We start from the raw sequence: 16,905 nt of genomic DNA, 5'->3' as shown, positions 1-16,905 counted from the left end.
ACCTACAAAATGACGTCATGACTGAACAGCTCAGTTGGGTGTGGATGGTTTAAACGGTCTTAAGGAAATTTACAGGAAGGAAAACATTGACATTTAAATTCTCATTGCCAGACATCAGTTGGTTTCTTAATGAAAGAAGCTGACAAAAGCATTTATTACTGAAGGGCGACAAGGCTCATTTAAGAAATAATTTACAGGTCTCTCCCTCCCCCTCTGTTGAGCACTATTACAGCAGATACAGAATATGTTTCCGAGGAAACTATGCTAAAGGTTAAGAGCAGGCCAAATTTGCATTTACCATCAAGACCAATAAAAATTTGCCTGCAGACTATAAACTTGTTTGACTCAGACGCAGTTCTGTGGTAATCTCAACTAAAAAATCTAAATAAATCAGAGCAAGGTACACCCTTAATGAGAAGCCATACAGAATGCAAAACATAGCTAATATTGTGTGAATTGCTGACCATAACAGCAGGGTTTGATTAAGGGCTGATCTTTTAACAACATCATCAATGATGCACAACACAAATCTCATGCAGATGCAATCCAAACACATACATTCATGCTGTAACCAAGATTATATTATCATTGTGAGAAAATTAAATTGCCATGTTAACTTCCAGTGTTTGCACTTTAGGGTCTGTCATAGAAGCTGGAAATTAACGGCTGATCAAACAAATCAAATTGAAATTGCAAAGTCAGTTCACAGTCAGTTAATGAGCAATCAAAATCAAACACACGAGCGTTGAAAGCAAGCAGGTTGATCAAGTTATTAAAACACTGCCACAAATATCAATTTGTGGGTGGACCTTGCTAGCACAGTGTAGTATTTGCCTAGTCACATTATAAAAAAATGAAGAGCTGTGGATCAGTTCCCCATATAATTTTTTTCCCTCAATTTCCAATGAGGCAGAATCACCCTCTGCATTTTTCTGCATGTGTAAGGTACTCACTGTTTCTGCAGTAGGTTCTGCTGTTGCTGTCTGTATGACTCAATAGTGTGCTGAGGGAGGAACTGCATGAGTTCCAAAGACTCTTTGATTTTCACCAAAATCTCATAGATTTCACGGCCTTTAATCTGAAGCACAGAGAGGGAGAGAGGAGTGGTAAGTCTGGATGTCAGACTCTTACATTATTTTTTCTTTATTATTTATTATCTTTTCAGTATCAAATATTTCTGTAACACTTTTTATGAAGCATGAATGTAAAAAGAAAGTTTTAATGCATTGTAAAGGCATTCATAATTCATTTATTAATCTAGAATAATGTTAATTTATGAATACACTATTGTTCATATGCAATTTGAAATATGTAAAATACTTAAAAAATACTACTAAATACTAGTAGTCTACATTAAAAATGTTATAGAATGTGTAGGAAAAAAAATCAGTAACCTAGATTAATAAATGCTGTAAAATTATTATTGTTAGTTGATTGATAGTGTACCTAATTAACAAATGTTAACAAATTATGAATTATATTTTCATAAATGATTGTTAATTGTTATCATAATAGTTATAATACATTATTATAGTTACATTTTCACAGTTTAAAAGTAACACATTAAAGGATAACATAATGTAACATGTAGTTTGGTGTTTTTTAATAAACCTAAGACTTGTATTTTATTTTAAATTAATAACTTAAAATCTGATGCACAAATACTGCAGACAAAGTAGAGATACTCACAGGCAGACAAAACACTTCCTCATCGGTGGATCTTCGCTTCTTGATGGAGGGGTGCTGAGACAGGTGAGAGGCCTGGCGGAAAACTGTGGAAGACAGAGATAGAGGAAGTGAAAAAGCTGCAAGAGAAGATCTGCAAGCACAAGATGCAGAGCTAAAGCACAGGACAGAAGGAAAAGTTGCAGTGTGTGTGTGTGTGTGTGTGTGTGTTGAAAAGGACATGCAGTATCTACAGAGTTGAGAGGACTACCTAGGAAGAAACATGCAATGTATTTGTGTTAGATAAAGCCCAGTCACCAGCCCCCAGCACTACTTACGGCGTTTCGTACCCTCACTGCTCTTTGTGCCATCGCTGACATGCTGTTTGCGGATGCTGTCCTCGTCAGCTTTGCGGTCGCGACCAGGACACGCGCAGATACGAGCCTCAAAACACCGTCGGCCCAAAACCTGACCACTGGAGAGACCAATGAAGAAATTAATGCATGTTTCTATATTTCCTTTCCCACAAATAAGGGATATTTTATTCAGTACAATTCAGTATGTTTTGAAATTGTCTTACTCTCTGGTTTCCAAAGTGACGATGATAAGAATAGGCCGTCTGTTCATTCCGCCAACACAGCTGGAGTTACACATGAAATTGTATAGGATGGTTGTGAACTCTGTGCCCACCTGTTAATAGGGAACAACCGTGTCATACACCACACAGTTGTTCATTTCTGTAGAGCAGTTATGTTGTTTTAAATGAACATCTGTGAGCAATGATTTCAGGTAGGCAGGGTATGTAGGGAGAGGTGTGTCTGTTGTGTGTGTTGTGTGTGATAAGTGTTCACCTGAGGGGGCTCATAAGGCACCAGCACACTCTGACGCCCAGTAATGGAATCCTCCACATATTGAGCATGGCTGTTCCCCTCAACCCTAATCAGGTGACTGGGTGGGGCTATTTGGCCTATTAAACACAAAAGTCAGTCGATTATATCACCAAGATGAAGATTAAAAGCACATTTAATCATATTTCTAGAGTACAAACTTAGAAGAGTGACATACCGTCATTGAACTCTCGGCTCAGTTCATGGTTCGGGCATCGTTTGACCACTTCAGTAACATGCTCCGCTTTCTTATAGACAGGCATAGCCCGTATGACTGCACCCTGAGGTGGGTTAGTAAGGACCTTGATTTGAATGGGACAGGTTTTGGCAATCTGACAGTATAGCTTCTTCAGCTCTGTGGAGTACTAAAGAAAACACAGAAGAGTTTGGTTAGTAACTGTCAAAAAAACATCCAAATATTACTTTACGTATCTGTAATATCACTGCACTGCTATTTTAACAATATAAGCACATTTTAATCAGTATTACTAAAATGTTTGCTGTCTTTCTGAGCTTTTGTGTTAATGTAAAAAAGTCTTTCTCGTAAACGGCCAATGCAGAGATAAAACAGCTGCAGTTTGGCAACCCTTTAGTGGAATAAGCGCCATATAACCATCTTTAAAGGGAAGAGCAGCTGCCATTAGGCGGCGGGACTTCTGGTTCTGTCCTACAGCTGTCATGGGTTAAGATATACCTGTGTTTAAGCACACAAAGCACACTGAGATGTGCTTTCCAAAACACCTGAAGCGTGATTTATCTATGAAGATGTCAGGACCCATTTCGTTGCAGAAATCTGATGTAAAAATGATGTGATAACACTTCTGGTGTTGAGCAATGAAAAGCTTAGTCTTGAGCTTAAATGCCTTTAATATACCTTATTCATAAAACATGAGTTGAACAAATTTCTGCCTCAATCAGTGGTTCTCAACTTTTTTTAACCCCCACTGCCCAAAATATTTGCAGACCCCACTTCCTTTTTAATTTACAAAAATTAGAAAAGTAAAATAGTACTAAAAGAATTAGAATTAAAAATAAGTAAAAAGCCTTCCAGAAATTTAGGTGTGAATTATATTGTTTTTGGTTATTTTAGCTTGTAGCCTCTTGGTTTTCTGAGACCCCCTAGTTGGCCCCGGCCCCCTAGTTGAGAACCAATGGTCTAATTCATTCATAATGCTATTTCTATATAAATTGTCATGTTCAAATCAACAATTTATGTAAGAATGTTTTTTTTTTTTTTTTTTTTTTTACACAGAAACTAACTCTGCTGGAGTTCTATGTTTATTGTTTCTAAATGTTATGAAAATTAACATTTAAATGATCATATCATTATTATATTGAAATCTTATGAGGTAATCACAACTGTATTTCCCAACATCCTCTTCATCATTGATGACAGTTTGATGTTCAGGGAGTCACTGACCACAAAAATCACAATTGCATCACACAATTGATTCATCCTCATCACCACAGGCTAACACTCAGGTGTTACTCATACTTACAGCATCAGCAAGTGTTTAAGATACTGTCTTACCTCACACAATAGGTCAAAAAGAAAGATAGACACTCACATAGCGTGACCGCTAGCATTGTGACAACTGCAAATCACCACTCAGCCACCATCAATGTTGCAAAACCTAATGGTATGCCATAGATTTTCTATTGTAGATAATAATGGCTGGTTGCACATCACTTCTTTTTCAAGAAAAATAGCACAGACCATAATTTTCTTTGCAGCTTTGAAATGAATTCTTGTGCTGAAAGCAACGTATCAAGTATATGGAAAATAACTGTGAAGAAATCTTTCCTGTCAAGTTCATTTGAAAAGGTAAGAAAGATATAAAAGGGATGTGAACATTGCCCGGGGCTGTTCTGAAGAACAATGCCACATTAAATTCCATCTCTATTAACTTTTGATATGAAATGTTCCAATGAGAGGAGCCCGTCCCAACACCTGCTTGTGAGCTTTCAGAGTATTACACAATCTTGACAAGAACAAACACACACACACGCAGAAATCATGGCCATTTCCTGAAGGAATTGGTAGAACAATCTGGATGATGTAAAAACGAAACAAAAAATGCCATTAAAAAAAAGGAAAATAATAATCTGTGAAGAATTTGCCTCCCCATACAGTCTATGATTTTACTGATACATCAAGACCACAGTGGAGTATACAAGATACTAAGGTTCAATGTGTTAACATTAGTTAATGCATTTGGTATTATGAACTATACTTTTAACAGCATTTGCTAATCTAAAATAATGTTAATTTCCACATATAACAATACATTTTTAACAGGTTTAATAAACATTATTTCATTTCCAAATTAAAAATATTATGAATGAACAATAGTATATTAACATTATAAACTGTTTAATGTTTAACCATGTTTAATATTTTAAAAACATAAAATAACAGATTAATAAATTGCTCTACATACATCATTATTATAATTTATAGTATGCTGTGCACAAATTCATTGTTAGTTTATGACTAATGCATGAACTGTTAACAAACTGCACCTTTTTTGTATAAATTGTCAGCTACACTGAAAATAGGCCTGTACAGTCCATATTTTCGGCTCCCTGACTTGTCATATCACTTGCATTAGCTGAGGATGTCTTCATCAGAAAATCAACAGCATAGAGCACCTACACTCATCATCTGCACTCTCACAACTGACTTGACCCATTTTAGCTCTGACTAAATTAGCGCCAGGGTGCTTTCACCAAGGGATGATGGAGGTGTTTTGTGCGTGAACTGAACACACTTTTTGAAAGGTGTTCTATAAAAAAAAAAGATAAATAACTGTAATTGCCCTTCTGCTCCCAACTTGATATGCCCTGTACTCTCCTGTCATTCAGTTAAATGAGGTGAGTGAGAGAAGGGGAGAGGGAAGATCCTCTAGGACCAAAGAGAGTGTTGTAGACATGAATGCCAAAGGGTCAGTCTCATAGAGGCCCAGCAAAAAAGCCAGAGACAGATATAAATGACAGAAGCTTGACATGCTGACAACAAACATCGTAAACTTCAACCTACAAATCTTACCACACAAACAAACAAAGCAGTTGATATACCAATTCTAGCCCTAAAGCAACAAATTTTAAGAATGCAAATATGTGTGGAGACTCCCGTGTTTGCTTAGGGCCAAATGAGACGCTTCTGACAGGGAGAACACAAAACACGCACACATACATGAAGGGTGGGGCCACATGGTGATCTGATGAATTGGAGGCATTGGCTGTTTTACAGGGAGGGGCACAGTGGTGTTAACGTGTAATTATGTTCCAGTCATGGGTTCCAATGGGAATTATACAGCTTGGGAATGTAACAATTGATTGAACAGAAAAGGAGCTTAGTAACATTTTACAAAAAGGATCAAATTGTCAACATTATGCATTAGGTATTATAAAATACTAATAATAATTTTTAATGCATTAACAGGTTAATGTTCATTTATAAATATACTATTGTTTATTGTTCATACATTTTATATTAAATATATCCAATGTTAAAATATATTACAGTGTTATTTCATTATTATCTAATGCTAGTATGCTAGTATTTATTAATATTTTGAATTAACGTTTATTTTTATATTTTCAGTTTTAATTTTAGTTTACATTTTAGTAAATTTGTTATGTGCTTTTGTCATTTTTATTAGTTTTTTTTTTTTTTTTTTTTTTAATATTTCTATTTAGCTTTAATTTACTTTATTTCAGTTTTAGCCATTTTAGTACTTATACTTATTTATTTCAAGGCAACAAAGTTTTTTATTTTTATTTTACATTTTGCATCTAATATTGATATTTTATTTTATTTCAGCTTTTATTAATTACTGAAAATTATTTTTAATAGTTTTATTTTTAGTTTATAACACTGATGTGGTAAAAGTACACTGTTTGTTGCTAGCTCATGACCCCGTAATAAATTTACAAATGTTAACAAACTGAACTTTATTATAAAGGTTTACCCAGAATTCTACACTACAGTTTGGTGAACTGCAAGATGTTTAAAAAAGGGATGGTAGTGGGACTTTTAAAGTGATCATTTAATTCTTGCAGACCACCTCTACAGTTTATCAGCTGACAATCAGCCTACACTGTAAAAAAAAAAATAAATATTTTCATGATTTGTTATCAACATTTTTTCTTTTGTCAAATCAACTTAGATAATAATGTTTTGAGTTTCTTCTGATTACATCAATCGCCTTCATTGTATGAACTCAAATTTTTAATTTCACTGAACTCAGAATTTTAAGGTAACCAGGTAACTTACTTTAAGTTAAACCAACAATTCTTTTTTTACAGTGTAAATGAGTGTGCTGTTTTAAGCACGACTGTAATGCAGCATCATATTTAAAGTTGTTCAGTTCCTTTAATTGTCCTTCAGTCTTTACTGTAAAATTATGTAAAATTGTTAATTACTGAATTATAAAATAAAAAACTGGTAATATGGTCCAAATGTTTCTTGATTCATTGTCTTTGAAATTAATTATATGTGCACTAAATCAGTCAAAAGATTTATACACATACAGAGATTTATGTGCACACACAGTAAAACCGCAATCACACAACAAACGCGATCACACATACAACAAACGCACACACATACAGTGCTGTACATGTTGTGACAAGTTTGCAGCTATAGTGTGTGTGTTTGAGCAGAGCAGGGCTGCGGGCTAAGGCTGTTTTCGTGTCTCAGCATGGCGAGGCGGGTTGGCCCAACGCTCTGGCGCCTCTGGTCTTGTCCCACCTCATACCTGACATGTACCATCACGCCTGTTGCTTCTCCCAAAACCTGTTTCATTGGGAAAGAAATCTTTTTTTTTTTTTTTTTCTCTCCCTTTGGCGCAGTGGGGAAAAGTGTTGATAAAAACACCTGTTTGGTAAGTTTGGAAAGCAAAACTTTTGCAACTCCTACACTCAAATCCTAATTATACACAGGAAAATGCAAATGTTCAAAGGCGAATTTCACAGGACATTGCTCATTATTTGTGCTTAATATATTTCAATGTTGAGGGCAAAGTAAAACTGCTCTTTACACTAGAATACATGGGAAACAACTGTTTGCTGTGTTGCACGTTTGCACCACTTGGTGAGCAGGAGGGATGCAGTCACGGTTTTGATTAGCAAATCAACAGCCATGATGTTGCTGTTAATGCTTGAAAACTTTGCATTGTGTTTATGCATATTTACTTCAACTGGTTCGAAAGTGAAAATCAAACCTTTTGTGCACAAAAGGATGAAGCCAAAGGAACATAACATTTAAATGCAATTGGTTTTCAAACCTAAACCAGTAACTCTGTTCATAGTGCATTTGGAGGGAGATCGTTCTGCAAACTACCCTCATCAGATTCATACTTTCTTGAGTGATGTAAACAAATGCCCCCATGCTTCCTGGCACTAGTTAATGCCCTGTGATTAAATTATATGCTTTGGAAATGTGATCTTTCCCAGAAAACGTGTGACAAGCTTTGGTGTAATTATGCTGGATTTCCCCTAATTTTGCTCAATGGTCCCCCTGAGTGCTGCCAAATTCTTTCCTCACAGCTACCTTTATTTCTTCTTTTGCTGAAAATGAAGGTGTTTGCAGTTCTGTTCTCATTCAATTATGCTCTGAAGGTGTCACACAAAAGGTGGGTTTTAAGGTCACTTCTAATAAGTAGATGCCAGGTCTTTTCAGAGAGCACCATTGTATCTTGACTGCATGAGAAGATGGAGATTATGATCGTGCAAGTGAGCTAAAGCAGACGTGTCGGCTATACTGGTGCTGACAGACTGATCTCCTCTTTGAGTTCTACCTTATGCATGGTCTTTAAAAGCACAGGTAAATCTTTCATTGTTTAAAAACACAAAACAACAAGAACAACAAATCTCCAAACAGAACCTGTCAGAGAAGTGGCCTTTTCTAGATACGCCTTTCTTAGAAATCATTTCCCTATCATAAAAATCTTTTCAACCTCAGTTTTTTTTTTTTTTTAAATTAACCTCTCCCTCCTTTTCTTTCTTTTTCCACTGCTTGCTCTAGGTTTTAGGGCTTTACGTGGCAATGTCAGACGAGTCTCGACAAGCTCGTTGACACAAACAAGTCTCAGCTCCATCTCACGAGGCGTGGGACGGGCCTGCAGATGTTCCATGAACAAGTTGTGTCTTGCCACCTTTCGCTGGAACACTCGTCTCTTTGAACGCTTCTGTCCTCCCCCAACCTCTATCCTCGTTCTCATCTCCTTGTCCTGCGGCATTATGAGAGACGCAGTCGAAAAGCTTTACTCATTGAGCAGGGAACAGCCCCTTTGGCACTGCAGGGTTCAGGAGGAAGGCATGGAGTATTTACACGAGTATTACTGACCCATTCTTCTAATCCCCAGCTCACTTCTTGAGACAACAACTCTAGTGGTCGCATTCCTTCGGTCATGGAGTTCTATACAGGTGAACCAATGAGCAAACAAAACCGCGCCGTATCGTTGGATGTGTTGTTGATAGGTTGACAGTAAAATGCAAATGGAGGCTCTGCTCTAAAGAACATCAAAAAAAAAAAAAAAAAACTAACAGTTTTTTTAACAGTTCGCCAAAAAAGTGAACTGAAAATGATCGAGGGGATGGGCTTCCACTGAAAATGAACAAACAAGGTTCATGTATGGTCTATCTTATCATTGACATCAACAAAAAAGGAAGGATTGCAAAAGCATTCCCATAAATGATGAGCGGTAGGATGCAATGCCAGGAAATATGTGTGTGGGTGTGTGTCGTGGAAGCTATATGCAGGATTAGATTGAGCTGTGTATGGAGAACAAGTGTGGGTTCCATTAAACGTAACCCACACAAATACCTTTCATTTTGCTAAACTGTTATTAAATTAAAAGAAGAGATAGTCTACTCTTCACAGCTTTCTTTTCACTGTGAGAAACGGAAATATGAATGAGTAGGGACAACTTAAATGAGACAACCAAGGGCGTGGTGTCTTTCTCACACCCAGAAGTCTTCTCTAAGTATGGTGAGGTGTCTGACAACTGCTGCTGTATTGGTGAAGTCAAGAAGTGAGGATGACAAGAGCTGTTGTGGGAATAGGGTAAATGTCACAATCCCACACTGCACTGTAGCCAATGAGCACTGAGCAACTCACAAACCAATCTCCGCTCAACTTGTTTACTCAAAGATGTAAGACCGCATTACCGCAACTGACTCACTGGTTTTTCAAGACCACAATCTGCCAAATTCAAGATTAACTAGACATTGGTTTATAATAGCTGAGATCAATTAACCTCAAATAATGGTAGACATTTATCTCATACAATGTCGGTGATTAAATAACTCCAATGGAAGCACTCAGGTTAGCCTTGTCAGAAATAAATGTATCACATTTAGCGCAAAAAAAAAATAACTGTTGTTATTGCTATCATAAAATACAGCAAAAAAGTGAAGAAACGGTGTGAAGATGAGGTTAATAATACCTTAATTAGCTTTAACTAGCTAGCAACCGCTAGGGTGCATTGTCCAACCGAAAGCCAGTTTCATTTTGTACTTTTTAGTTGACAGACGTAAGGCTCAGCGGACTGATGGGATTGCTCCCCGCTACTACAACTTGCCTAGCAAGTTTAGTCGGTTTGATCAGAAAGGGGTGACACCTATCTGTGCAAAACAAAGTGACAGTGACACAACTACTGTAATGCTCACTGGTGCGCATTGTTTCCGCTATGTGGACATAGCGGTCCGTGAAAAAAAGTAACAACTCACCAGCAGGGGTCAGTCACGGCCCTTTTTGAATAGAATTTTCCTTTCGTCTTTTATATTTAATTTTCAAAGATTTAAAATAATTTTCAATTTTCATAAGTTTTTATTTATTTTTTAATTTAGTTGCTGCCTACAAGTATTAATCAGTTAATGAATTTATTTTTTTTTATTATTTTAACTTTAACCTATTTTGACTTTGAGAAAATCATCAAAAAGATGGCAAGTACTACTCCCATTGTGCTGTAAATGAGGCCAGTTTAAACCTAAGGGGTCTTTTTTCTCAGCCAGAGAGAGTTTTGTAACTGACAACTTTCATATAGATCACAGAAGTGCCTAAAGCTGAGATCAGACAGACAAAAAAGTTACTATCCTCCTAGAGGAAGAACCCTTGACAGCAGAAATCAACTGCTTTAATAAGCACATCACATCAGTCTTTGTCCTTGTGTAACACAGAACCACAATACATTGTCATAACACAGCAAAACACTCCAAATGCCATATAGATGATTTGTAACCAGAGGGCAGGAGGTCCAATTTCCAGGTGCAGAAATATTTTGTTGTTTCCCTAAAGCCAGACACTTAACCCCAATACAGATTTAAGGGACAACATACTCTCCTCTCTGCCCCTGTATTGATTTGGCTCTAATCCCTTACCCCATTAATAAAAGGTATCTGAATAGAAATTGATTTGTTGTTTGTTTGTTTGTTTGTTTGTTTGTGTGTGTGACACAAATTTGTATAATGACATGGGTATTATACTGGTATTACGACGTAAACATGAAATATGAGGACATTTCATGAATCCTCATTTTTAAAATAGCTTTAAAAACATACTAAACAACGTTTTATTAAAAATGTAAAAATGCAGAATGTTTTCTGTGATGGGTAGGTTTAGGAGCGGGGTAGTGTAAGGGGATAGAATGTACAGTTTGTACAGTATAAAAACCATTATGCCTATGGAATGTCCTCGCTTTGATAGCAAAACAAACCTGTGTGTGTGTGTGTGTGTGTGTGTGAATAGTATAATGATATAAATGTGTTTTGTTTGTAGTTTACTAGCAATATTTCATATATAACAATGTAAAAAAAATAACATAAAAGTCATAAGTCATCACACAACACAGTTGCTATGACTTACCGTCCAAGTGGCTGATTTGGCTGTGCTGGACTGCTGAAAGGACACATCAAAGGTGTGTGGGCCAGCATAGTCTGTGTTGGATGGGATGGCAGGTGATGGAGACAGGGCCTCGAAGGTGGAACTGGGCTGGGCGTAGGGTGATGGTGCCGTTACATTGTTCTGAGCATGATCGTTGTTGTAGGGGCTGGTGGAGGTGGAGCCACCATTTTGATCCATGCTGTTGAGAAGCCCCAGACTTGTATACTGTGGCTAGAGGAAAAACAGGGAGTATTTTTATCAGTATAAAATCTTTTCAAGTGTTTATGGTATTAGCAGTGTCATATGAACAAAGACACAATATTCATCAAAACATTAATGAGTTGTTGCCACAATACAGCTTCTTTTGATGTTAATACATCAGGCTATGATGTAATGGTGGGCTTAGAGAAACAGATGATGTGCACAACAGCAAGTGCTTGGAAGACTTAAATAAGTCTTTGTACAGTATGTGCAAGTCAGAGAGAATTATGACCCAAGAGGTTATGCTCTTTATCAAACTGTTCATCAAACAGCCATGTCTGTGTACTTGTGTAAAGAAAGGCAGTAAATGTCCTTCTATAACAGCATCATATATGTCAATCATAACAGATGAGAAGGATTACCACAAGAATAGTGATGCATTATGTAACTATTAATTTATTCGATGAAACTTTTCAGTTATGCTCTCACTCAAATGTTTTCTAAGAGTTTTATCTAAAAATTAACATTATTTAAATTATTAGAAACAAAGCCATGATTAAGACTGGAAGGATTCACAACTAAGCATATAATGCCCACATTTTCAATGAATCGACAAATTTGGCTAACAAATAGGGTCTTATATATGACACTTCGAATTAGCTCAAAATTAGCTATTGCTAAATGTATGCCAGTCATTTTTATTCCATAGGTGTGAAACTGCATTTGTTTACAATGTAAACAACCATCATTTTCAGGACCAATTAAGTCTTTAGCACAGCTTAATTGCTCTAAGGTTGTTGGTGGGTTCTGTAGGAATGAATGAAGACACTAAATGAACTGGAAGATGCAGTAATAACAAAGGAAGGTGGGGTCAGTGAGGGGGACGGGCAGTGAATTGGCGATACACAGTTCACACGGCTCCTGTTGCCTTGTTCCAGTGAAGGCGCAGAGAGGAATTAAAATGACTGTCATTTGAGAGAAGGAAGAATGTTCTGGAGGTAAGCCAGCCTTTTCCAGCCCCACTCCTCCAGTCCATTCCTTTCCATTTATATACGCCACATTCCTGGATGAGGTGCCATGGTTGTGTGGCTCTTTAGACAGTCATTAATCTCAACCGAGTCCCTTGTTTATTTCAGGCATGGATGGAGACAGCTGTCCAGCTTGCACGCTTCTCCCCTTTCTCTCTCTTTTCCTGTCTCTTTCTTTTTCACTCCCTCCCCATAAAATTCTCCTGGTGCTGCTGGTGGCTCAGGAGAATCACCAGTGGGGCACAATCAAAGATGGAACCTTTTCACAGACTGTGTTCCCACAGTTATTAACCTCATAAATATAGCATAAGTATAATATAAGTTCTTTTATATTTTCATTTATGTACTAAAAGTGTAAAATTATGTACATTTAACACTATACTTGGCGTTTTCTAGGCATTAAAGTACAGAAAACTGGTTAACGATGTTGTGTGTTGCTAAACCACAGACCAACATAATCAATCTCTCAATATTTTTTTCCTTTCTTGGAAAGTCATAAAACTGCTGGATTTTTGCTATTGGGGCACATGGGAGCATAACAATTATATTTGTCGAATCCCAAATCTGAGAATCCCAAAAATGTTAATGAGTCCATTTTGTCTTGAAAGAAACTATTTAAAAAATATTTAAATTTATTTAAAAAGTCTTGAAAGAAATTATTTAAAAAATTAAAAATATATTTTTAAAAATTATTAAAAAAAAAAAAAAAAAAACGCATTTTGTACATCCACACACCTGAGAGTGGGTCACTTCACCTCAGAATACCTCTCTAACAGTGCCGTAGGGCATTAGAAAAGAAAAGTACCATTTGCACTGTACAGACAGGGGTCGGTCATTGTGTGTGTGTGTGTGCCACGAGTCTGCTCAGCCTCCTGGAAACAATGAGTCTCAGGCTTTTAAGAGCCTGTCTGAAGAAACAATAGACCAGGTCTATTGGTGTATGAAAAGAAGCGTATTGTAAGAGCAGACACACATACCCACACAAAGAGGACCCAAACACTAGAGCTGTACCCTCCGGCCTCAACAGAACTTCTCAAACACACACGTCCTTACAATGGAGCAATTAGGACATAATGGAATCTTTTAGAGACAGTAAGACCACGCAAGTCAGTCTGTGTGTCTGATCCCACTACAGAGGTCTAAGCAGAAGTCTAATGTAGTGCTCCGTCTACTTCAAGCCATTAGCACTACATTAGCATTCATTTGAAATTATAATTAAAGTTGGGCTTTATCACAAAAAAAATAAATAATAATAATCACAAAAGGACAACAATCTACATCTAATCTACAATCTACATCAGGCATGTACACTGTAAAATGCAGAGAAAAAGCAATGCTAAAAAAATGTACTCTAAAATATTAAGTTTCTAGGAAAAAGTATGTTGTAAGTTTTAAAGTGTAGAGAGGAATTCACTGCTGAAATCATTATAACATCTTTGCTTGAGAGTCCTATTTATGCAAAGTTTAGGCTCCAAAACTTGTCGTGTGTAGTGTAGTAGTAAAATGCTCAGATGCTTATAAAAACTATAAAATTATTCCGAGGTAAACTGAATGACTCATAAGCAGTTACGCTTTATGATTTATTTTAACAAGTCACATCTGTGAAACTACCCAAACTTCCTAAGAGCTGCTCAAATAATTTTGAAGGAAGCACTGAGGGAAAGTTTACCAACTGTGCGCATGCTATGAGGAAATACAAAATCATATTTCAACAAGTTTGTGTAGCCAAAACATACAGTAATAACTTTTTTTATTCAGCATATAGTCCACCTTTTTGATCAGTGTGTAATTTTCTCTAGCACCTTTTTATCTAATACTACTCTTCCACAATGCAACAACCATATAACAACTGCTTTAGCTGCTCTTAAAAATACCGCCCTGTTTATAGCCTCCTTGGAGAGTGAGCCGCTGGGATGTGTGGATGATTTAGCAGCGTCATAAATCAGATGGCCATGATAGGTTCGGCTTTTATAATACCAGTGAAAGTTTGAACTATATGCATTGATTGCTGATGAACAAACTGGAATAATTTGTTAGATTAGATAACTGAATGGGAAGAGACAAAAATTAAACAGAAAGCTGAATGATTTCCAAAAGAAAAGGCTGCAGGTGAAATCTTTAATAAAAAGATGGAGCTTTTGAAATGCCATGATATATGCTGATATGACCTTTGTACCTCAACTCTTTCTTCTGGAGATCTACCTTCCTGCAGAGTTTTAATTTAAAAAATAAAATAAAATAAAATAAAATAAAATAAAATAAAATTTGAGCTCAATATAATATATTTAGCTTAAACGTTAGAGCATGGCACCAACAACACCAAGGTAATTGGTTATGGGTTTGATTCCTAGGGAATGTGTGAACTGATAAAATGTATAATCTTGAATACCAAGTTGCTTTGGATAACTTTTTCTGCCTAATACGTAAATGTATATGTAATACTATAATATGTTGACAAGCAAAACCCTCTCCATTGCTGCCCTTGTGCCTAAATGCACACATGGATGTTTTTGTGAAATCAAGGCAATCTTAAGGTTCAATGATCATCAGTTTCTTAGAAATGATTCTAGCAAGAGTAAATCATAAATATTTCAGTTTTCAATTTTCAGTTTTAATTCAGTTTTTCTGGAATGTCAGTCTTCAAAGAATTCCAGGTCAAACGAATAACTCAAGTTCCACCTTTTAACAATGTATTCCAACAATGTGCTGTTGACAGGTGTCAGCAGTACCAGTCTCGAATGCTACCGGTCTTGGTTCCTGATTCCACAAAAAGTATCCTAATGACCAAAACCACTAAATTACTACTACTTCATTCTAACAACTACTTAAGTCTAGAGTTTGAGAGCAAATTGAGGGCTCCTAACTCAAGAGAAGTGACAGGAGCTGAGGCTGCCCTGGCCTGAGGGGGTGAAATGGCTGCCATTCCTGGGTGTGTTCCAGTGACCTGGGCAGTTTGTAACCCGGGATGGGTGTTGAGAACATCTGTGAGGCCTTGATGAGTGACCACAGGGGTAGAAAGCATTAAGTACTAAATTGAAGAAGGTGGAGGGGGGTTAGGTGGGATTGCTCTTACTCTCTTCACACTTCATACCCAGTGGGCTGGGCAGAGCAGATGATTGTATCTGTATCCACCACAGTTAAAACAATTACAATTCCTAGACTTCTCAGGATCACTTTGATGCACGCATTCTTCAAAGCGGCTCCGCAATCTATCACTCAGACGAGCGGGAGTTTAACCTGAAGACCCTTCGCTGAGAGAAAGATGGATGCATCATAAGGGCCAACCTGCTCTCAAAGACCTAAACCTTACCTAAATGTTAAGGAACCTCACCAAAAAAACATAGTTTAAGATGGAACTGAACCAAGAAATGAGCTAATTTGATCTATCTGAACCATCATTTAAAAGATATTTGTGGTAAATCAAAACATACACAATACTATCTAATTTCTTTGAAATTCCTTGCACCTCCATGTCTCCTCTTACAACACAAAACATGCATGTCTACGGACCCATAACCCCTACCATGATTAAAGAGAGTGAGAGACAGAGCGTTTAAAAGCATTAATCAAAGCTGTGTGGGCAGTGGATTGGTTACCTAAAGCCAGCTTTAAAAGCACAAGGGGGTGGAGGGGGGGGAAGGACCGGACTGTGTTTCTACCAACAGGTTTGTCTCTGAGCTAACGGTGTTGTGTTGACAACAGCTTTGTGCAAGAGAATGGCAGCACTGAAATCACAGTTTGAACTACCACCTGTCAGGAAGGAATGGGGGTGCTTTTAGAGAACAAACAGATCCGTCCGCAATTTCAGATGGCTTAGAACATTTCAGTTATAAATTTAAGTTGCATTATACAGTAACAATACAAAGAATGCTCTGTTCTATGAAATTTCAGTTGACAAGTTATGCAACAGAAGTTTTTTTTTTTTTAATTAAAAAAATAATTTAAGAAATATTATTGTACTATTTTTTAAAGGTTGAAACAGTATAATTGTAGGGATTGATTAAATGTGCTCTCCACATATAAGAAATAAAGAAGATTCAGTGTTAGCATATTACTGCAGTTCAACAAAATACACCCATGCGCAAATTCATCCATGGCCATTCGAAAACACATTAGCAACCTGACACGAAACTCAAGCTTAGCTGTGAAATCATGATCCGTTTGTCACCTCACTCAATTATACTGGCTTAAAGTATTAATCTTCTTTTTCTTTCCTGATATAGCAATATAATGA

At 36.8% G+C, this 16,905-nt stretch overlaps 1 protein-coding gene across 10 annotated transcripts in view; it reads right to left on the bottom strand.

Annotated features, from left to right (window-relative positions):
• The window catches only part of tp63 (tumor protein p63), a 51,156-nt gene that overhangs the window by 6,498 nt on the left and 27,753 nt on the right, over nucleotides 1-16,905 (bottom strand). For 7 of the 10 annotated variants that reach the window (XM_051896836.1, XM_051896839.1, XM_051896837.1 and 4 more), the window contains 7 exons: nucleotides 11,425-11,673; nucleotides 2,731-2,917; nucleotides 2,517-2,632; nucleotides 2,246-2,355; nucleotides 2,004-2,140; nucleotides 1,690-1,772; nucleotides 954-1,078 (listed from right to left, as the gene is read on the bottom strand). In XM_051896836.1, the coding sequence (XP_051752796.1) occupies nucleotides 954-1,078; nucleotides 1,690-1,772; nucleotides 2,004-2,140; nucleotides 2,246-2,355; nucleotides 2,517-2,632; nucleotides 2,731-2,917; nucleotides 11,425-11,673 (1,007 nt within the window). The remainder of the gene's footprint in view (nucleotides 1-953; nucleotides 1,079-1,689; nucleotides 1,773-2,003; nucleotides 2,141-2,245; nucleotides 2,356-2,516; nucleotides 2,633-2,730; nucleotides 2,918-11,424; nucleotides 11,674-16,905) is intronic. The other 3 variants (XM_051896838.1, XM_051896843.1, XM_051896845.1) reach the window with 1 other exon arrangement.

This window comes from Ctenopharyngodon idella, chromosome 6 (assembly GCF_019924925.1).
Source record: "Ctenopharyngodon idella isolate HZGC_01 chromosome 6, HZGC01, whole genome shotgun sequence".
NCBI lineage: Eukaryota > Metazoa > Chordata > Actinopteri > Cypriniformes > Xenocyprididae > Ctenopharyngodon > Ctenopharyngodon idella.
The sequence above is the reverse complement of the archived record's forward strand: the minus strand, read 5'-3'. Positions and strand labels throughout refer to the sequence as shown.